Source organism: Denticeps clupeoides, chromosome 18 (assembly GCF_900700375.1).
Source record: "Denticeps clupeoides chromosome 18, fDenClu1.1, whole genome shotgun sequence".
In the NCBI taxonomy this organism is placed as follows: domain Eukaryota; kingdom Metazoa; phylum Chordata; class Actinopteri; order Clupeiformes; family Denticipitidae; genus Denticeps; species Denticeps clupeoides.
The window spans coordinates 7,400,788-7,421,398 of NC_041724.1; the positions used below are offsets into that span (position 1 = coordinate 7,400,788).

At 45.1% G+C, this 20,611-nt stretch overlaps 3 protein-coding genes and 1 non-coding gene across 10 annotated transcripts in view; 3 read left to right on the forward strand and 1 right to left on the reverse strand.

The window, feature by feature from the left end:
• The window catches only part of LOC114767867 (teneurin-3), a 96,300-nt gene extending 89,771 nt beyond the window's left edge, over positions 1 to 6,529 (forward strand). For 5 of the 7 annotated variants that reach the window (XM_028959704.1, XM_028959709.1, XM_028959708.1 and 2 more), the window contains 8 exons: positions 178 to 332; positions 785 to 1,665; positions 1,951 to 2,126; positions 2,275 to 2,510; positions 2,807 to 3,103; positions 3,256 to 4,867; positions 5,016 to 5,158; positions 5,256 to 6,529. In XM_028959704.1, coding sequence (XP_028815537.1) covers positions 178 to 332; positions 785 to 1,665; positions 1,951 to 2,126; positions 2,275 to 2,510; positions 2,807 to 3,103; positions 3,256 to 4,867; positions 5,016 to 5,158; positions 5,256 to 6,008 — 4,253 coding nt within the window. In that variant the 3' untranslated portion in view covers positions 6,009 to 6,529. The remainder of the gene's footprint in view (positions 1 to 177; positions 333 to 784; positions 1,666 to 1,950; positions 2,127 to 2,274; positions 2,511 to 2,806; positions 3,104 to 3,255; positions 4,868 to 5,015; positions 5,159 to 5,255) is intronic. The other 2 variants (XM_028959707.1, XM_028959711.1) reach the window with 1 other exon arrangement.
• A 445-nt stretch (positions 6,530 to 6,974) lies between these two features.
• tdo2a (tryptophan 2,3-dioxygenase a) lies at positions 6,975 to 12,704 on the forward strand. Its single transcript, XM_028960888.1, has 12 exons — positions 6,975 to 8,629; positions 8,726 to 8,834; positions 8,926 to 9,016; positions 9,108 to 9,178; positions 9,258 to 9,385; positions 9,568 to 9,754; positions 9,844 to 9,951; positions 10,359 to 10,470; positions 10,701 to 10,758; positions 10,843 to 10,922; positions 11,771 to 11,861; positions 12,033 to 12,704. Exons 1-12 carry the CDS (start codon positions 8,595 to 8,597, stop codon positions 12,184 to 12,186), a joined length of 1,224 nt encoding a protein of 407 aa, XP_028816721.1. The 5' UTR covers positions 6,975 to 8,594; the 3' UTR covers positions 12,187 to 12,704.
• On the reverse strand, positions 12,465 to 18,729 carry ctso (cathepsin O). Its single transcript, XM_028960889.1, has 8 exons — positions 18,497 to 18,729; positions 18,171 to 18,282; positions 15,335 to 15,474; positions 15,035 to 15,202; positions 14,666 to 14,787; positions 13,535 to 13,698; positions 13,131 to 13,223; positions 12,465 to 12,938 (listed from the first exon to the last, which is right to left on the reverse strand). Exons 1-8 carry the CDS (start codon positions 18,632 to 18,634, stop codon positions 12,904 to 12,906), a joined length of 972 nt encoding a protein of 323 aa, XP_028816722.1. The 5' UTR covers positions 18,635 to 18,729; the 3' UTR covers positions 12,465 to 12,903.
• trnag-ucc (transfer RNA glycine (anticodon UCC)) lies at positions 16,577 to 16,648 on the forward strand. The gene has a single exon. It is a non-coding gene; the product is annotated as a tRNA-Gly (tRNA).
• Positions 18,730 to 20,611: the final 1,882 nt, after the last annotated feature.

Here is a 20,611-nt window from a genome sequence, read left to right on the forward strand (position 1 = left end):
AATTGAGTGTGATGCTTTCTGCAGTGACCTGAATAATCTGGAGCCAACTCAACACGTGCCCGCTTGCTTCTGTATACCAGATCATGTTTAGCTGGGGGGATATGGGAGGGGGAGTCATGTGTATTTTTATTTAAGTTGAAATTAGATTTCTGCCCGCCGTTTCTGATGTCTTAACAGGTATTGCAGTGGACAAGAATGGACTTATATACTTTGTGGATGGTACCGTGATTCGGAAGGTGGACCAGAATGGGATGATCACCACCGTGCTAGGTTCCAACGATCTTGCCTCAGCTCGACCCCTGAACTGTGACTCTTCCATGGACATCCATCAGGTGAATGACAGCTGAAATCATACAGAGTGAGAATATATTGCATTAATCTCTGTAAAATGCGCAAATCATTCTGTTCTCTTTTTGTCAAATGACTTTGGCCACTGGAGGACAATCAACAGAAGAATTCTTTATAGAAATATGTCTGACTGTCTCATTTGAGCTAGACTGCAAATTTAATGGGTGTCCTTTAGAGAATGAAGGCATTTTAAGGTTTAATCTAAGGTGGGGTTTTTTTTTTGGCCCAGACTCTCCCATCCTGAGGCGACAAGGAGCAATTAAGTATTAAGGAAACAATGGCAGGCAAAGTGAATTACCTCTGGGGAGTACGTGATGCGAACATGTCCCTGATAGCGTAGCCCCCGCTACATTAATCACTGTCAAAGGAAGCGAAGCAGCCTCCACCACAGAGGCGCCAGGGGTTGATGTGCTGATGAATGTCTGCTTTTCTTCAGGTCGTCTTCGAGTGGCCCACTGACCTGGCCATCAGCCCAATGGATAACTCCCTCTATGTGCTGGATGGAAATGTGGTGCTCCGGTTCACCGAGACCGGCCAGGCCAGTGTGGTGGCCGGCCGACCCCTCCACTGCCCCATGGCAGCTGGCGAGGTCAAGGTTACGGAAACTCTGAGGGCAACCGGGACGCACTTGGAGAGCGCCAATGCCATCACGGTCTCCTACACCGGAGTGCTGTACATTGCCGAGACAGATGAGAAGAAGATGAGCCGGATCAGACAGGTGTCCACAGACGGCGAGATCAACCACTTGGCTGGAGCGCCTTCGGAGTGTGACTGCAGAAACGACGTGAACTGTGACTGCTACCTGACTGGTGACGGCTACGCTAAAGATGCCCGGTTAAACGGGCCCTCATCTATTGTAGCAGCTGCTGATGGGACCTTGTACGTAGCCGATCTTGGGAACATTCGGATAAGAGCCATTGGGAAGAACGGGCCAGTTCTCAACGCGGCAAATCTATACGAATTAGCGTCCCCAGATTCAGAAGAAGTGTATATGTTTGACGTCAACGGCACACACCAGCACACAGTCAACCTAGTCACGGGTGACTACAAGTACAACTTCAGCTACAGCAATGAAGGGGACCTGACCGCCGTCACAGACAGCCATGGAAACACGTTGCGGATCAGACGGGATGCCAATCAATTACCAGTGCGTATAGTTTCCCCGGACAACCAGGTGATTTGGCTGACCATTGGCACCAATGGAGGCTTGAAGTCCCTTACAGCTCAGGGTCGCGACCTGGTGCTTTTCACCTACCATGGCAACAGCGGTCTCCTGGCAACCAAGAGCCTTACAAATGGGTGGACCACTTTCTATGAGTGAGTATAGAGAGGTATGATGAGCCACTTCCTTTCAGAATCCCTCATACTACAGAGAAATGGAAAAGTCCAAAGATAAGGTAGCTCCGTTTGGCCCCAGAAGTACAAATTGCACTCTCAGTACACACACACACACATTACTGTATGGTTTATTCAAATGAAGGTCTTGTAATTATTATTTTTTAAAACAAGTTACATCCCCGGAAGAGGACAGCAGAGTGTCACTCCTCATATGTTATCAAATGAAGCACCTTTACTTCAATCTGTCACCTGTCTCTGGTACAGTTATGACACCGAAGGGAAGCTGAACAACGTGACCTTCCCCACTGGAGTCGTGACCAACTTGCTTGATGACGTGGAGATGGATCTCACAGTGATTGTGAGGACTTCTTCACAAGAAGAGGACGTCAGTATTTCTGCCAATCACACATCTATTCAGACGGTTTACACAATGATGCAAGGTGTGGTATGAGCCCTGAAAAATCTAAATCTCTGTAGTAGTCAGCCATCTTAACCCATTAACACACCCAGGACCTGCAATCAGACATGTGTAATTACTGCTTTAGCATCTTGTAGTAGTTGGATTCTAAGAGAACTTTACCCTTTCAGATCAACTGCGGAACCACTACTTGGTGGGCTATGACAAATCACTGAGGGTAATCTATGCTCATGGAATGGATATCCACTACCAGACCGAACCACACATCCTTGCTGGTCCGTCATGTCCCATCGTGGCTCGCAGAAATATGACACTGTCAGATGAAAGTGGTCAGAATCTGGTGGAGTGGCGATTTCGCAAGGAGCAGACTCGGGCCAAGGTCACCGTTTTTGGACGGAAGCTGAGGGTGAGCTCCACATTTCTAGGTGCTTTACTGTGCCGATGATCCATGAGGCTGGCATTCACTTTATTCACTTTTTACGTTGCAGTTATAAAAATATATTTTTTTGCAGTCTTAAAGTGCATGATTTAAAAGTCTTAATTAATGCCAGTGTCATTCAGTTTGATGAAAGTCTGCAAAGTGCAGTTAATGTCTTTCAAGCACCGTCAGAGTCTGGCATTCACAGGAAATTGGGCATATATAAAGTGCAATGCCCATGACCCTGTGTCTTGATTATTGTAATTTTTTTCTCTTCACTTAAGGTGAATGGACGGAACATCCTGTCAGTCGATTACGACCGTACTTTGAGGACAGAGAAGATCTATGATGACCACCGCAAGTTCCTTTTAAAAATTGTATACGATACAGCCGGCCAACCGGTCTTGTGGATGCCCAGCAGCAAACTGCTGCCTGTAAATGTTACTTGGACCAGCAGTGGGCAGATCAGTGCCTTACAGTGGGGCTCGGCTGCTGAGCGGGTGGAGTACGACAGTCAAGGTCGCCTGGTGTCCAGAGAGTTTCCAGATGGCAAGACCTGGACGTACACTTACCTGGAGAGGGTGAGGGGCCTTGTGCAAATGCCTCATCCATAATGGACATTGACTTTCATTTGATATATTTGCACATTTGTTGGTGATAGTAGTATCATTCTTAATTTTTTTTAGTAGTTAGTACTTATTTTGAATTGATTGATTTTTTTGTGTTCTTCTAGTCTGTGGTGCTTCTCCTCGCTAGCCAGCGACAGTACATCTTTGACTATGACTCCCATGGCTGCCTCGCAGGGGTAACTATGCCAAGCCTCGCCCGGTATGCCACGCAGACGGTCCGGTCGGTGGGCTATTACCGCAACGTCTACCATCCGCCTGAGAGCAATGCGTCATTCGCCACCGATTACAGAGAAGATGGACTCCTTCTGAGCAAGACCCACTACGGGACTGGCCGACGGATTCTTTACCGGTACCGCTGGCAGAACAGATTGTCAGAGGTGCTTTTTGACAGCACAAAGGTCACGTTCACCTTCGACGAGACGGTCGGCGTCCTGAAAACGATCAATCTGCAGAGCGAGGGGTTCATCTGCACTATCCGCTACCGGCAGCTCGGGCCACTGGTGGACCGCCAGATCTACCGATTTAGCGAGGACGGCATGGTGAATGCCCGATTCGACTACGCCTATGACAGCAGCCTCCGGGTCACAAGTGTGCAGGGCGTCATCAACGAGACGCCTCTACCCATCGACCTCTACCAGTTTGATGACATCTCAGGGAAGATAGAGCAGTTTGGCAAGTTTGGCGTCATTTACTACGATATTAATCAGATCATCTCTACCTCTGTCATGACCTACACCAAGCATTTTGATGGCCACGGGCGGATTAAGGAGATCCAGTATGAAGTTTTTCGCACGCTCATGTACTGGACTGCTTACCAGTATGACAGCGTAGGACGGGTCACCAAGAAAGAGATGAAGTTCGGCCCGTTTGCAAACTCCACAAAGTACACTTATGAGTACGACGTGGACGGACAACTGCAGACGGTCTCTTTAAACGATAAGGCAACGTGGCGCTACAACTACGACCTAAACGGAAACTTGCACCTGATGAACCCTGGGAACAGCCCCCGCCTGACGCCGCTGCGCTACGACCTCAGGGACCGCATCACGCGTCTCGGAGACACGCAGTACCAGCTGGACGAGGACGGCTTCCTGCGGCAAAGGGGTGCCGAGATTTTCGAGTACAACTCCAAAGGGCGCCTGGAGAGGGTCTACAGCAAGGCCCTGGGCTGGACCATCCAGTATCGCTATGATGGCCTGGGCAGGCGCGTTTCGGTGAAGAGCAGCCTGGGCCAGCACCTTCAGTTCTTCTATGCAGACCTCAGCTACCCAACGCGCATTACGCATGTCTACAACCACTCCGGCTCAGAGATCACCTCGCTCTACTACGACCTGCAGGGTCACCTGTTTGCCATGGAGATCAGCAGTGGGAAGGAGTTCTACATTGCCTCTGACAACACAGGCACCCCACTGGCTGTTTTTAGCAACGAAGGCCTCCTCCTGAAGCAGGTTCAGTATACAGCTTACGGAGAGGTCTATTATGATTCCAACCCTGAGATGCAGCTCATACTGGGGTTCCACGGAGGTCTCTATGACCCCGTCACCAAGCTGATCCATTTTGGGGAGCAGGATTATGACATCATGGTGGGCCGGTGGACAACACCCTCAACAAACATTTGGAAAAGCCTAAGCAACAACCCAAAACCGTTTAATGTATATATGTTCAGGGGTAACGACCCCATTAGCAAAAGCTACACTGTTCAAGAATACATCTCAGGTAAGGTGATGAATCCTCACTATGACATTTTAAATAATTAAAGTATCACATTACATTATCAGCAGAGCATGAAAAGTTTGACACACATCACTGTATATTTTAAATCAACGAGTATCATTTTTTATTTTCCCGCCATCTGTTGTTTCAGACGTGAACAGCTGGTTAGTGACCTTTGGGTTTCACCTTCACAACACCATTCCTGGTTTACCTGTTCCGAAGTTCGATATGAATCAGCCATCATATGAACTGAAGAAGAGCCAACTTTGGGATGACCTCCCAGTTAGTATTCTGGTATATTACTGTCTCACAACCAACTTTTAATCTTTGGAAAATGCTGTTAGTCACAATGAAAGCTTAGTCCCTGATTATTCATGCACTTTCTTCACAGCCTGTTTCTGGGATGCAACAAGACATCTCACGGCAAGCTCTGGCCTTCCTGTCGTTCGAACGCCTCCCACAAGTGCAGTTTGGCCAGGCGCAGAAGGCAGATAAGCCGTGGCTTTGGTTCGCCCCCAGCGACCCGCTCATTGGCAAAGGAGTGATGTTGGCCATCAATCACGGCAAAGTGGTCACCAGCGCGCTCAACATGGCCAGCGAGGACTGCGTCAAGGTCGCCACGGTGCTCAACAGCGCCATCTACTTGGAGAACCTGCACTTCACCCTGGACGGCTGCGACACCCACTACTTCGTGAAAACGGGCCCGCCCGACGGCGACCTGTCGGCGCTGCGGCTCACCAGCGGACACAAGACGCTGGAGAACGGCGTCAACGTCAGCGTGTCCCAGTCCACGGCCGTCGTGGGCGGCCGGACGCGGCGCTTCGCCGACGTGGCGCTGCGCCGCGGCCCGCTCACGCTGCACGTCCGCTACGGCGCCACGCAGGACGAGGAGCGCCAGCACGTCCTGGAGCAGGCCCGCCAGAGGGCGCTAGCGGGCGCCTGGGCGCGGGAGCAGCGGCAGGTGCGGGACGGCGAGGCGGGCTCGCGTCTGTGGACGGAGGGCGAGAAGAAGCAGCTCCTGGGCGCCGGCAGGGTGCAGGGCTACGACGGCTACTACGCGCTCTCGGTCGAGCAGTACCCGGAGCTGGCCGACAGCGCCGCCAACATCCAGTTCCTGCGGCAGAGCGAGATCGGGAGGAGGTAGCGGGGAGACGCTCGGCGCCCCGCGGGTTCCGGGGTCCACGTCGCACAGCCACGATCCGTCCAGGCCTCTCGGTAGCACAACCCGAACAGACACCATTATAAAAAAAAAAATGATCAAAAAAGTCATTTTATCGGTTTTTTTTTTATTATTTCTGTTGTTTATTTTATTTATTTTTTTACCCGCACTGTATGCATTTAGAAGAAGGACCCGGGTGGAGATTTTTTTTAATAAATTATAAATCGTTGCTCTCTATGTATTTACTTACTGCGTGTCCTAAAATGGCTTGAACGGCCGGGAAGAGACGAGTTTTTCCTCTCGGAGATGGAGGGAACCTGCAACCTACAAAAAAAAAAAAAGGACGAGGTACAAACCAAAACGGCAGAGCACACGACTAAATATTCATGTGAAACGACGAGTCGAGATGAGACGTTTTCTATGAGATTATACGAGATTGTCCCAGTGGAGTCGGTTTATGTATTTATACTTTGCCAATAAAATAAAACATTATTGGTGGTTCTTTACTTTCCCACGTCATTAATGCACCGCTTTTCCCCCCAAGTCAACCCTGAGTAGCTTAAATAATTCGAGTGGAAATGATAAAACAGACGGTTCGAGCGTGGTAAAGACCACTCTTTGCGCAATAAAAGTATAACAATTTAACTTTTTTTTGCATCATTCAATGTAAAGTGGAGCGTTTGATCACATGTGACGAATAAGCATTTCAATAAGGGTTGGGCGAGATTATGATGGATACGCATCATAATCTAAAACAGATAAATAATATCAAGTCTCCCCTCAGAGACTGACACTCTTCCGCTTTGAAGTCCACACTAAAAGAGGCTGTGGGAATTAAAGCGTGTCGTGTCGCAGGAAGGCTCATCTGTCTTAATTCCGAAGAGGAAATTATATTAAAATTAAATTTTTTTTTTTTGCTTTTGGTCTGAGGCCAGCGCTGGTCCTGGAAGAAGAAAAAAAGCATCTGTGTTTAAACTTTTAATTAATTTCTATTGTTGTAAATGCTCTTCATGCTCCAGAATGCGATCAAAGCAGACGGGATCCTTGCAAGATGACAGTGAACCAAATCCCTTGTCGTTCCACTCGAGGCCACTCGCTCAGCAGTCACCGGGAGGACCGGGCCTGACTCAACTCGGTAATTAGTTTATTACCTTCTGCCCCGAAACGGAGCGGCGACGGGGCAACGGTGAACGATGGGCGCCCTCTCGCGGCGATCCGATGAACAGCATGGATGCCCAGAAGGGCCTTGGAACCCCACATTTTGGAGATTGCTGAGGTTTTTTAATCTGCGAACCGAGACTTTTCACCTCATTTTCCACATTGTTTTCACTCTCTCTCATGAAAATGAGCGTTGGATTTCATGACGCTACGATGCATTTGATTTTTTTAAGCGTCAGTTTATCTTTGCGCAGATAGTTACTGAGGATTTTTTAGTCGAATCAGTACTGGGAACGTGAATAAATCACCGGGTCCCATTCTGCACCCTACTTTTGATGGAACTTGAGTATTGCTGTTCCTGTCTCACAAACTCCAACATTTGACCTTTAAACGGGGCCAGTTAAAATCTGGGTGCTTTGCATCTTTGCGTTGTTGAAGATTGTAGCAGGTTTCCATTTTTTTTGCTTTTCTTTCTTCTACTTTTTCCAGGCCTTGTCACAGGGAAGCAGCGCTAAGACCTGATGCTGTGACAGCCGTGCTCCACAATGACGGTGACTTTATATACAGCGTTCAGTTCATGCCATACCTTTGGAACTATTTGCCAATTTGGATTTCTATTCGGATATATTCTCGTAGTTGGTGCCATTCTTAAATAATTTCTTAAAGCCCTTTAAAACATACTGTTTGCAAGTGTGGTCTATACTAGAAATAAACTGACTTGACTGCCGCGGTTGTTATTGACTTCAGATTAGTTTGGTCGACATGGCCTGACGTTTCCTTAGAAATGCAAATGAAAGAAGAAGCCAAAAAAAAGTGCGTGATGATGCAGCGTAATGAAACAGGAAATTATCACCACTGTTTGCATAGCGGTAAGTTGTTTCGACCATGACCCCAGGCTAATATATATATCAGATAAAAATATGTTGACAGATCTCAAGGTTATGGCGGCCCCCAATGTTTTTCTCAGAAACTACCCACCACCCAGAGTTACCACAGAGCAGATTACATATTATACCCCAAGCAAATATTAACATACCCATTCCTACAGTCAGAATGTGCTTCACCGGCTTCTCAACAACTCCCAGCTTATTTATCCCTCAAATAATGCAAAAGTAACAGGTTCACGTGGTGGGGGAAATATTACGTAAGATAGATGTTGCGGTAAGTTTAATTGTTTTAAGGCCCTGGCACTGCTGCAGTATTGATCGCTGCTTTTTATTTACTTATTTTTTTTATATCAGGCAAAGGTGATGGATTGGACCCCCGACGGCGCAAAGTACAGACTGTTTGTATATAGAAGACGCGACCTGATTGGCTATTGAGAAAACATGACATCCCTATAAATGCCAACGCATTCTCAGTGGATTCTAAAAAAAAAATTATAAGAGTAAAAAGACCCCGAAAGAAATAACCATGAGCGGATGCCCATATTTTCAGAAGAGGGATCTGTATGTATTTTCAGCTTTTCCTTTTTCTTCCCCAAATTGATTTAGTGAAATTCGGCGCTAAGGCTGGATATTTATTGTTTGACTTGTCTTTTCTAGACTGTTCAAGAGTAAGAATCATTTGAAAGAGGAGGATCAGGACGATGTGTCTCAGGAGGGGATAAACCGGGCCAGCAGAGGAGGCATCATCTACGGTGACTACCTCCAGGTAGATATCTGCCATGTTTGTACAGCATGCCTGTGTCCCCCAAAAGGGGGATTTTCCAGTAAACACCCCAAAAACGTGCTTCTGCCCGCAGCTGGACAGGATTGTGAATTCACAAGTGCTCCAGAGCGAGCTGAAGGGGAATAAGATCCACGACGAGCACCTCTTCATCGTCACCCATCAAGGTGCATTCAGAGTTCTACGTGGCACAAGATCCCTAGAAATATTAACCGGGATTTATTACAGACAACTCAAAGTTGTGTCTCTTCTGTGCAGCCTATGAGCTTTGGTTTAAGCAGGTCTTATGGGAACTCGATTCGGTGCGAAACATCTTCATCAGTGGACATGTGAGTTCAAAATGGACACAGTGTAGGTTAGTCCCATTCTGGAACATGTTGGAAACGCAACTTCGCCCCTGCCGTCCAGGTCCGCGACGAACGCAATATGCTCAAGGTCAACACGCGCATACACAGAATTGTCATGATCTTCCGCCTTCTGGTTGACCAGTTTGCAGTGTTGGAGACCATGACTGCACTGGACTTCTTTGATTTTAGGTAAGCAAATTTTACAGACCTTTCCAAAGTCACTTCAGATGGGACGTCTATGTGATGTTTTGTATATTTACTTGTCTTATGCTAATAGTATGCTCTTACATTAAATTAAATATATATATTCTTATGGTCTGTAGAAGTTGGCAATTAGGATATGTGGCTGAGGACCACGTTTGTGTTCGTAGGGAATACCTGTCCCCGGCGTCTGGATTTCAAAGCCTTCAGTTCCGTCTGCTGGAGAACAAAATTGGGGTTCCGCGAGACCAGCGGGTCCCCTACAACCGCCGTCACTACATGGACATCTTCCGTGGACAGGACAGTGAGACGCTGCGGACGTCTGAGCAGGAGCCGACCCTGCTCCAGCTGGTGGAGGTACACGCCACGGCTCCGCTTCACGCGTATTGCGCGAAGGCAATTAACAGCCAGGATGATAATTGTACCCCCGCTGGAACACTTTCTAGCAATGGCTGGAGCGGACCCCTGGCCTGGAGGAAGATGGCTTCAATTTCTGGGGGAAACTCGAGGGAAATATCCAACAAGGTTTACGGGAAGAGAAAGAGAAACTCGAGGTTGGTTTTGTTCCCCTCTCTCGCTCTCAGGTTGAAAAAGTGGACCGTGGATCCGGATGATCTCATTTCTGCCTGCCTGGGATGAATTCACTCGCCGTCTACTTAGTTTCACCATACCGTCATGAAAGAGCTGCGCTTGCATACTTGAACGCTCATTAGTTCAGTAGCTCATTTGTTATTAATAAGAAATACAAAGAGTTCTTCGGGCAAATAGCCGTAATCGCAGTTCATTGCCGGGTTAACCCAGTAACCTAGCAACAAGTCAAAAGCAGCACTCGTGTGGTTTTCAAGGAACCGCAGACCTTAAGTGGCTTCAAACTTTAACTCAAGAACTTTTGGAAGAACTTAGTACTTCACATGTAAAAAAAAAAAAAAAAAAAAGCAATTTTGTGTTTCCCTTTTCCCAGAAAAAGCCGGAGTCTGAGAACAAGGAGGAGCTGATGGCCGAGTTCGTGAAGCAGAGGGATATTCTCACCTCCCTCTTCGATGAGAAACGTCACGATCACCTCCTGAGCAAAGGTGTGAGACCCCGAAACCCAGAGAGCAGTAGTACCGCCTCAGAAAATATTAGCTTCCCTGAGTAAAAACTATTTAGGCCTATTTACACAAGAGATTTATTTCTAAAAGGAATATTCTAGATTATTTTGATTATATTTAGAATATTTAGTGCACATCATGTAAACACAGAGCTGCATATTACAGTTTGAGAACCATGGTGTTGTTCTAATGGAAATAACACATCTCTGCAGGCGAGAGGAGACTTTCCTACAAAGCTCTCCAAGGCGCTCTGATGATCTACTTCTACAGGTAGGAATCCGTTTCCCTTCCAAAGAACCTGACGTTTCGCACCACTTCTGCTCTTTTTTTCTCATCTCTCCTTTTCCATCCCAGGGAAGAGCCTCGCTTCCAAGTGCCCTTTCAGCTCCTCACCTCCCTCATGGACATCGATACGCTCATGACAAAGTGGAGATGTACGTCAAAATAACTGGATTAAAAATTGTCATTTCCTCCCCTTCAAGCTAACTAGTAATCAGATGTTATTAGTGTCTTATTATAATTAATAGGGGACTGTATTGACAAGGATCTCACGATATGATATGTGTCACAATACATGGGTCACAATACGATTATATCACAATATTTCGTTATACTGTACATGAGATATTCTATAGTTCACTGAAACAGAGCTGAAATACAAGATGCTGTGTACAATCTGTGTGGATCATATTACATTAATAATGTGACGTAATAATGTAAAACAACTCAGAACTGAATTTGAACTTAATTGTCTTTCGATTTTAACGCACCGAACTAACAGACATCAAAAACGTTAAGAAAAAATGCATAAGAATGAAAAGAAGATATTTAAGTGCCCGGTCCATTATCTAAGGCAGGTGTGGTGCTTGAAGAGGACTGAGCCAGCACCATATTTTTGTCAACATTCGATGTTCCTGTATCGATACAATATCATCACATATAAAAAGTGATATATTGCTCTATCGATATTTTCTAACACCCATAATTATTATTAGCACGCGTCTTTAACTTTAAAACGTGAAAGACTGCTATCAATCAGTGTTTGCTTGCATGGCAAGCGTGATTGAAGTTAGAAAATAGCTGAACCAGCATGACTGAAAGAAAGTAGGACGCTGTACCAGTCGGCAATTAGATGAAAGGTTAAAATTGAATTCTGCGATAAAAAGAAAGCAGATAAAAGGCAGGTGAGCAGAAGACGAGCAAAGAAAAAGAGGTCTGCGCAGCAAGCGGCTTTCTAGACGAGATGAAGAGCGGTAATGACCATGTTATTCCTGCCTCCCAGACAACCACGTGTGCATGGTGCACAGGATGATTGGCAGCAAGGCTGGCACCGGCGGGTCATCGGGGTACCAGTACCTGCGCTCCACCGTCAGGTAGGTGAAGCACTTCAAAACTGCCGTAAGAAGGATCGGGTGCAGATCCGCTCATCAGACCAGGACATTTCAGAGCACACAGATTCAAGCTAGGATTTTACTTTTTTTTTTTTTTATTGACACAGTATGCTTGAGGAGTGCAATGCATTCAATTTTCATCCTTCTCAACAGCGATCGCTACAAAGTCTTTGTGGATTTGTTCAACTTGGCGACATTCTTGATCCCCCGACACTGGGTGCCAAAGCTGAACCCCAATGTGCACACGTTCCTCTACATGGCCGAGTGCTGCGACAGCTCCTACTGCAGCAGCGAGGACTCCGACTAGATGGACTGACAGTAAAAATAGCTTTCAGAGGAAGACAGAAGGACGCCAGCTTAAGCATTGTCGTAGCGAAGCGCAATTAAATAAGATAAACCTTTATTAGTCCCACAAGTGGGAAATTGCATGAAATCAGGACTTTTTGTCAGAAGTGGGATGTTAGCACTTGGTCACAATAACAAAAAAAAAAGGCAAATAATAGTTTGCACCTTTATTTAGAAGATGCCACAGTTCACACTGATGTTAGAACTGTGCTCGGTACCAGCATCCATTCAACAGTAAGTGTGTGTACATATTGTTCATAAATGCATATTTGTACCATATTTAAATGCTGAACTAAATTAATGATTGTGTACATAGAAAAATATTAGTCTGCTTTGCTGCCGTGCAAGATGTGTTTTATATGTTGTTGTTATATATTAGCCAAGGTGCTGCTTTCTATACCAAGAGTCAAGGGCCGGCCTGAACTGTTCTTATTTGTTCATATATGTAAACAGAGACTGTAATAAAAATGCGTACATATACATCATTGGTTCCTTTATTTACACAGGACATGTATGAGAATTTTTTTCAATGATTTCCAGCTCAAGACAAAACAAAGTTACATAAAAAATTAAACAGTAAAGGTTTTTAAAATACATTCAATAGATGGCGGTAGTAAAAAAAAAAAAAAAAAAAGAAAACATTCAAGGCAGGTCCCCAGGTCCCTTTCTCTCCAATTCATCACAGAAACACGGCAGCCACTGAGTCAGCAATGCCTAAAACAGACAGATGGAAAACATAGAGGGAGTGAGAGGGGCATCTGGGAAAATTACTCAACTGATCGCACACCTTATTCACGCTGTCATTTGTTTCTGTTACGGCGATGTTTATGGCACTGTTCTCCTTTTTATGCTGACTCTGCAGATGTGTCACTTTGATGTATGCATGCACCTTTCACAAAAACCTACCACAAACATTGCTTCCTATTTTAATGTAAACATAGCCCTCGTTTCCAAATGACGTTCCCCAAGAATTGCGTACAATCCAGTAAGGGATGTCTCCTGCAAAACAAAATATAGAAATGCAAGTCATTTTTAATGCAATACTTGCATGACGTGCATGAACCAAATGTAATAAAAAAAAGGAGGAAGATGAACAAGAAACATCCATATTTTTGTTTCTGCAGCTTCTGTACATTAGTATTCAGAACGTAGACCGGTTCCCTGTGATTGGTTTAACAAGGCCTTGACTGGAATGCATTAAATTGTTCTACCACTGAAGAATACGCTGCAATCGCAGAACGTGGCATCACGTGACCCTGCTCAGCCTGGTTATTGCGCCGCCCGTGAGCGTGTGAGGACTATGCACGCACCAGTAGAGTCGTATCCGCTGATCGTCACTGCATGGTTGGCCTTTTGGCTGGAGCAGTGGTGCTGGATGATCCCTCCCAGATAATCCTTCCAGCTCAACGCATCCACGATCACCACCAGCGGGCCCCGCTCCACCAGCAGCTGCTTCATAAGGTCCTCCTGTCCACTGGCACACAACAGGAACGCAAGTCTCGCTCAGATGGAACAGCAATACATCATGACTGAATCACTACATCAACAGTATTATTACCAGTTTATTGCCTTTTATTTATGTAAAAAAAAAAGTGAAAACACTGTTTATCTTCAATGGATTACCAAAAAAAAAACCCTTTATGCCAAACACTGATCAATTATTCATTTACGGAAACCGTTTATCGCTGAATTTTCTGATTTTCATTTAACTGTGGCATTACGAGTATAGAGTTCTTCTAGCGCATCTCTCTATCTATCAACATTAATGCCACTTTTTAGTCATTATTATTTGTCCGTTTTATACTTTTTTTCCCTTCATCGACAATTTCAGAGTAACTGTTGAGAAGACAAAAACCTTTAACTGACTAAAATATTTACATATACAATACAGTATTGTATATTACAAACTGTCTAAATGTACAAATTTGTGAGTGAAATTTCATTTGTTTTGTATACTGTATTTAAAGAAAATTTTGATTTGAAGTAATAATTAAAGCTTCCGGACTGAATTTAAGATGTTCTGGTTCCCATGCGTTTGTGTTAACTGGAAATGACTGGAGTGTGATGTAAGCAGTTGGCAGTAGACGTTATGGCGGCGTTCATGCAACATCAAATGAACTTTTGACGACCTTGGGAGATAGGACTGTCAACGACCAGGCTTCCATTAACCGTCTCCCGCTGTTGACTGAGAGAACACTGAGCACTGGCTCGCCTCCCGTTTTAACGTGTGTACGTGTGGCACCTGAAAGGACAACGTGATCACATCACTCAGGTTTACCGAGTTCCAGGTTCCACGGTTGCATTTCAGATGCGCTCAGACATCACAGAGCCACATGACATAAGACCTCAACGAACTCAAGCGGCCCCGAGGGTGGACACAAGTTTCAACATATTATCAACAATAACACATGAATGTATAAATTAATACTAGATCCCTGTACCTCATGTCATAGGCAAGGAAGTCCTTCACAGAAACACCATCATGCTGTAGAGCGGAAAAATGGCACATCTTCTTGACGGCTTTGTATGGATATTCCGACTGCTGCACCAACTTAACTTTCGTCTTCAGGAAGATGATAAGAGAGAAATAACATATATACATACACACACATACATTATAACTTACTCAGAAACTCAGACAGGGCATATAAGACAAAAGTTGACTTGTCAATTATTCACATATTTTTAGCGTAACATTTTATCAAACTGCTACTATACAGAATCCTGCTAAATTGACAGTATTGTAATGTTATTATTACAGAAATCTATTGTATTGTGGGATCACGTATTTCCTGAAGAAAATGCCTTGCCTGGTTTAACCAGTCCAGGGCCATGACGATGGAGCCACCATTACAGCCGCCGTTGACGTAGCAGCAGTCGATGACCTGCTGAACGCTCAGCTCAACCAGTGGATGGCCCTGCATGGCGTTAACGGTCTCCATCGCTGCAACAACGCTGAAGGCCCAGCACCCTCCGCACTGTAGAAAACGCCGGAAATACAGGATGTTTGCTCTCAAAACGTGAGGAATCGATCACCAATTAATGCCTTAGAGATGGAGGTGGTGTTGAGAGGGCGTTTTTGGTTTTTATGCTGCTCATTGGCCACGTACTGAACCTTGGTCCTGCACTGGGTTAACTTTGCCCTGGTCCCTCCAGTCAAACCTAGCAGGCAGCTCCTTTCCCGTGAGGCCGAGGTGCTTGTCTGCAGGGTACCGAGGCACGGCCTCAGCCCTGGCCGTGAGATAGCGTTCTGTATAAAGAGAACGGTGCTCCCATAAAAAAAAAAAAAAATCATCCTCCATTTTATTTCATATTCATCTGGCTTCATGGTGGGTTATACTTACGTGACCTTTCACTCATAACATTCTCAAACAAAAGCAGCACAATAAGCATGAATTAACATAAAAAAATAAGTTAAAGCAAATAAGTCAAAAGCAAATAAGTTAAAGAAAATAGGGGTAGAAGTAGTGGATAACACACTCGCCTATGAACCAGAAGACCCAGGTTCAAATCCCACTTACCACCATTGTGTCCCTGAGCAAGACACTTAACCCTGAGTGTCTCCAGGGGGACTGTCCCTGTAACTACTGATTGTAAGTCACTCTGGATAAGGGCGTCTGATAAATGCCGTAAATGTTAATGTAAGTCCATTTAAACATTTAATGAGTTTTGAGCCGTGACTTAAATAAAGGAAGAGAATCTAAATTCCTTATGTCAGGATGACGTGAGTTCCAAAGTCAAGGAGCAGAGCGACTACAAACTCTGTTCTCCATGGCGATACGAGACGAAGGAACAATTGGAAGATTACCGTAGAGAGCCAGGAAAGAGTGGCAAAGATAAGGACAAGCAAGGTTATGGATGCACTTAAAGGTGAGGATTAAAGCTGTTGGGAGCTGAACTCGCCCAGGCAACCAAAAAGGCTGGGCACGGCCCTTTCTGAGATGTCACTGTCACCCAAAAATGGGTTCAAATGAATGCAACTGGACTACTTCTTTAGATCGTTGAAGACCTTACACTTCTCATCCAAGGAGCTTTGTCAACTCTAACTGGAATATGGGAAAGTCAAGCTTATAGCTGTTTGTTGTTTCTTAATGGGGCAGTGGTGGCCTAGCGGTTAAGGAAGTGGCCCAGTAATCAGGTTGCCGGTTCAAATCCCAAACCGCCATGGTGCCACTGAGGTGCCACTGAGCAAAGCACCGTCCCCACACAATGCTCCCCGGGCGCCTGTCATGGCTGCTCACTGCTCACCAAGGGTGATGGTCGAATTTCGTTTTTTTTTTTTTTTCAATTTTGTTGCATCACTGTGTGCTGGGCTGCACTTTCACTTTCCTCCCGTCAATGCTGGAGCCCGTGTGTTGGTGGTATAGTGGTGAGCATAGCTGCCTTCCAAGCAGTAGACCCGGGTTCGATCCCCGGCCAACGCAGTCCTCAGTCACCTGGCTCGTTGGTCAAGGGGTATGATTCTCGCTTTGGGTGCGAGAGGTCCCGGGTTCCCAGACGAGAATCCCAGACGAGCCCATTAAGAAGTTTTTAATGGGGCAGTGGTGGCCTAGCGGTTAAGAAGGTTGTGGGTTCGAATCCAAATCCGCCAAGGTGCCATTGAGGACAGCACCATCCCCACACACTAACTAAGGGTGATGGGTAAATGCAGAGGATACATTTTGTTGTGTCACCGTGTGCTGTGCTACAGTGTTTCACAATGACAATCACTTCACTTGTGAGTGGCTTTGATGCTGAAAGGGGTATATTAAGAATTTAGAGCTGCATTGTAAGTGCTGAAGCTGAAACCTGTTTAATGTAGGGGGCATTAAAAGCCTGACTTGCATATTCCAGATAGAATTGACAAAGCTCCTCGGATGAGAAGTGAAACATCTTCAAGCAACTAAAGAAATTTGAACCATTTTTTTGGATTACCAAAACCTGGAGGACTGAGAACCTTCACCACCATATTGTCACCAAGTCACATCGATGCGTGAGGAGCAGCATTTCTACAGACGTTCTACATTTACATTTTTTACATTTACGGCATTTATCAGACGCCCTTATCCAGAGAAACTTACAATCAGTAGTTACAGGGACAGTCCCCCTGGAGCAACTTAGGGTTAAGTGTCTTGCTCAGGGACACAATGGTAGTAAGTGGGATTTGAACCTGGGTCTTCTGGTTCATAGGTGAGTGTCTTACCCACTAGGCTACTACCACCACCGTTCTGCCGTTCTGACAGATCAGCATACTTTGTCAGAATAGCATACTGGTAGCGCTAACCCCGACCCCACACGTATAATTTCTTACCTTTATTCTGTGGGTTAATACCATTATGGACACATAATCTAGACCATGACACTGACTACATCCTGGACTCCTCCAACCCTACAACTGTAGGACTTATTATTATATCATTTACATTTACGGCATTTGGCAGACGCCCTTATCCAGAGCGACTTACAACGTGCTTTCAAGTTACCATCGATGAAGAGATCAATTCCAGTTCACTAGGACCCCAACTATGAATACATCTATTTTATTCACTCAATAAGCAGACATCCCCAACCCTGCACTGACACCATTTGCAGGCTCACTCTACCCTGGAAGGGGGTCCCTCTCTGTATCACTCCTTCCCAAGGTTTCTTCCTTTCTTTTTTTCTCTCTCCTAGAGTTTTTTTTGTGTGGAGTTTTTCCTTGTGTGCAGAAGGGTCAAGTGTGGGGAGTGTCAACTGTAGGGCCTGTCAAAGCCCATTGAGACATACTGTATGTGATTTTGGGCTATCTAAGAAATAAATGTTGTAAATGTTGTTAATAGAACGATTGACACCACGCATGCGCAATGGCCGCGCCATTCTGATAAGGTGAGCTGATCTGTCAAAACACACGACGACCTTGCACAGAAAACACAAAGGCCAAAATATCGACATCTACCGTCGTGCAGGCGTCGATCCGCACACCCGTACCTCGGAACTCCTGCGGTGATAAATCCGAGAACTGGTTCGCGCCATATTGGGCGGAGTCCTCGCTGGTTTCCCGCGGGCGCGAGTTGAAGAAAACGTGCCTCGTCGTGGCATTCTGGAAGAGGAAGAGGCCAATTCCTACATTTACATTTACGGCATTTTGCACCGAGGAAGCTGCTTTTATTCAGACTGCCCAACCTTAACATTCCCACAGTTCTTGAAATTTAATTCTGGTCAAGTTCAAGAAGAAAAACTTTTTAATTTTTAACTTTTATTTGACACATTTAGACAGACATGTCCTCGTTTTAATACCAGAGGACTTAACGTACTTCGAAATCGCCTTTTCGCTGCGACAACTTCTCGAGCTGAGGGGAAAAGTCGGAGACGTCGTACTTCGCTACCGCAGCGCAGCGAGTCGCGCAAAGCAGCAGCGCCCAGGCCGGGGCGAGGAGAGCGGGGGCCCCCATTTACAATAAAAAGGAACGAAGACAAGGAACGTCGGACATTCCGTCCGTCCTGCTCCGCAAGCCGCGTCTTTTATTTCCCCCCTCGCGTTTCTTCCGCCCTGCGCCGAGTTAAAACACGGCGGCGTGCCTACCGCCCCCTGGCGTTCGGGGGGCAGGATGTCAGCTCGTCACAATTAACTGCAGTTTGTAAAATAAATAAGTGATAATAACTGGCTGGATATGCTGTTGGTTGATCAGAAAATAAAAGTAATCCAATTACTGTTCGTTTACATGCGTGTGGCATAGTATCGTTTAAAAAATACTTAAAGATCTGGAAATTAACAGAGCATTTCTGTAATATGATTTCATTTTCTACCAGTAATAATGACTTTTAATCAAAATTGATAATTTACATGTGTGATTTATTGAAGAACATTATTTATATAAAATTGTTTTGTACTCAGACACCATGTATTGAAGAACTGAGAGAGTTTCTGTGGGTGCTAGTAATATGTATATTTAATTACATTTACAATACAGCAATATATAAAAAGAATAATCTAAAGCTGATTCACAACTAGCATCGAGCATCCTCTTTTGAGAGATGAAATGTGCTTGTCCACTGGATGGCACTGATGCTCTTCTCCATGCACTGGGATGGACTTCATGCATATTGTGAAATGAACCTTCTTTTGTCAGACGGTCTGAATTCTGTATTTGTAGTAAAAAAAAAAAAGCAATGAATAAAACAGTACAGAATTGCCTGTAATCGTCACCTCCTACGTGACCACTAGTGATGATTAATATGTTCATATCGCAAAGCCTTTCTCGCTTTGCACTGTAAGTCATGGCAGTTGCAGGGCAGTTCTGTTCATGAATAAAACATTTCTCAGTCCTCTCAGAACACACCCCGGGCCAACTGTTCATTAAAGGGTCTTTCTGTTATGATCATGCAGGGAAGGTGCCGCATGTTTCGAACTCAAATATTCTGGAAGTTTGTATCAAGCCCATTATAACAAAAATGCCCAGTGAACAAGAGTGCCTCCTTCTGAGTCAGCCGTTTTTTTTTTTTTAGTATAATAGAAAAACATGGCGCCCTCATTAATTTGCATTCCAGAGGCCAGAGGTTCCTCACTGGTCTCATATCTTTAATTGGTCCGAGATAAACTGTATCCCACTAATTCAGAGTTCCCCCGATCTTGCTCCTGTGGACACACCGCTCTGCACAGCTGCCGCGTTTTCGGGGTTTTAATGGGTTTTGCGCATCAGGTGTGTTTGGGGACAGTGAAAAACTGTGCAGGACAATGGGTCCCGATGAGCAGGACTGGAGAAACTGTCCTAATTAAACATCTGGCAGGTTGGAAACACGGAAGGCAGGAATATAAAAAAGAAATTCTGTTGGGCCCCAGAGAAATAGGAATGGGGACCACAGCATCGGGCAGATTAACTGCAGGTTATCTTGACTTACAAGAGACTGGGGTGTGGTCTGCATCCTTTCCTTTTTCCCCTTTTTACCTTCAACAGCAGTGTTATCTGCACGTTTGCCAATGTTATCTGCACGTTTGCATGCTACTACAGTAGCATGCTCTGGCAAAAAAAAATTACATTTTATCATTTATCAGACTCCCTTACCCACAATCAGTACTTACAGGGACAGTTCCCCTGGAGACACTCAGGGTTAAGCTTCTTGCTCAAGGACACAATCGTAGCAAGTGGGATTTTTTTTATGCTTATGATGCTCATGTAGCTAGCTGGTGTTTAGAAGTACTAAATGTCTTAAATATGTTTATTGAAGGTTAAATATATTGGGCAATGACATATTGATATGGGCATGCAAGGAATATAGAATGATTACATGATTATTTATTGTGTATAATCATGAGTCTATTTTTTTACTCCAGTAATAAAACTTGATATTATATTATCATCGTCATTTTTATGGTCCAGGGTTTAAGTGAAAGACCTGTTGAAGGCCGAAAAAAGTGAAGTTGAAAAATT

Bases quoted from the DNA above. Each gene is read 5' to 3' on its own strand.
- tdo2a (XM_028960888.1), top strand. From the start codon at position 8,595: ATGAGCGGATGCCCATATTTTCAGAAGAGGGATCT. The intron at 8,835-8,925 runs GTAGATATCTGC...TTCTGCCCGCAG, and splicing joins TCTACGGTGACTACCTCCAG to CTGGACAGGATTGTGAATTC. The intron at 10,471-10,700 runs GTGTGAGACCCC...ACATCTCTGCAG, and splicing joins CGATCACCTCCTGAGCAAAG to GCGAGAGGAGACTTTCCTAC.
- ctso (XM_028960889.1), bottom strand. From the start codon at position 18,634: ATGGGGGCCCCCGCTCTCCTCGCCCCGGCCTGGGCGCTGCTGCTTTGC. The intron at 13,699-14,665 runs GTACAGGGATCT...GTTGTGTGCCAG, and splicing joins TTCCTTGCCTATGACATGAG to TGGACAGGAGGACCTTATGA. The intron at 12,939-13,130 runs GTAGGTTTTTGT...TGTCTGTTTTAG, and splicing joins AATAGGAAGCAATGTTTGTG to GCATTGCTGACTCAGTGGCT.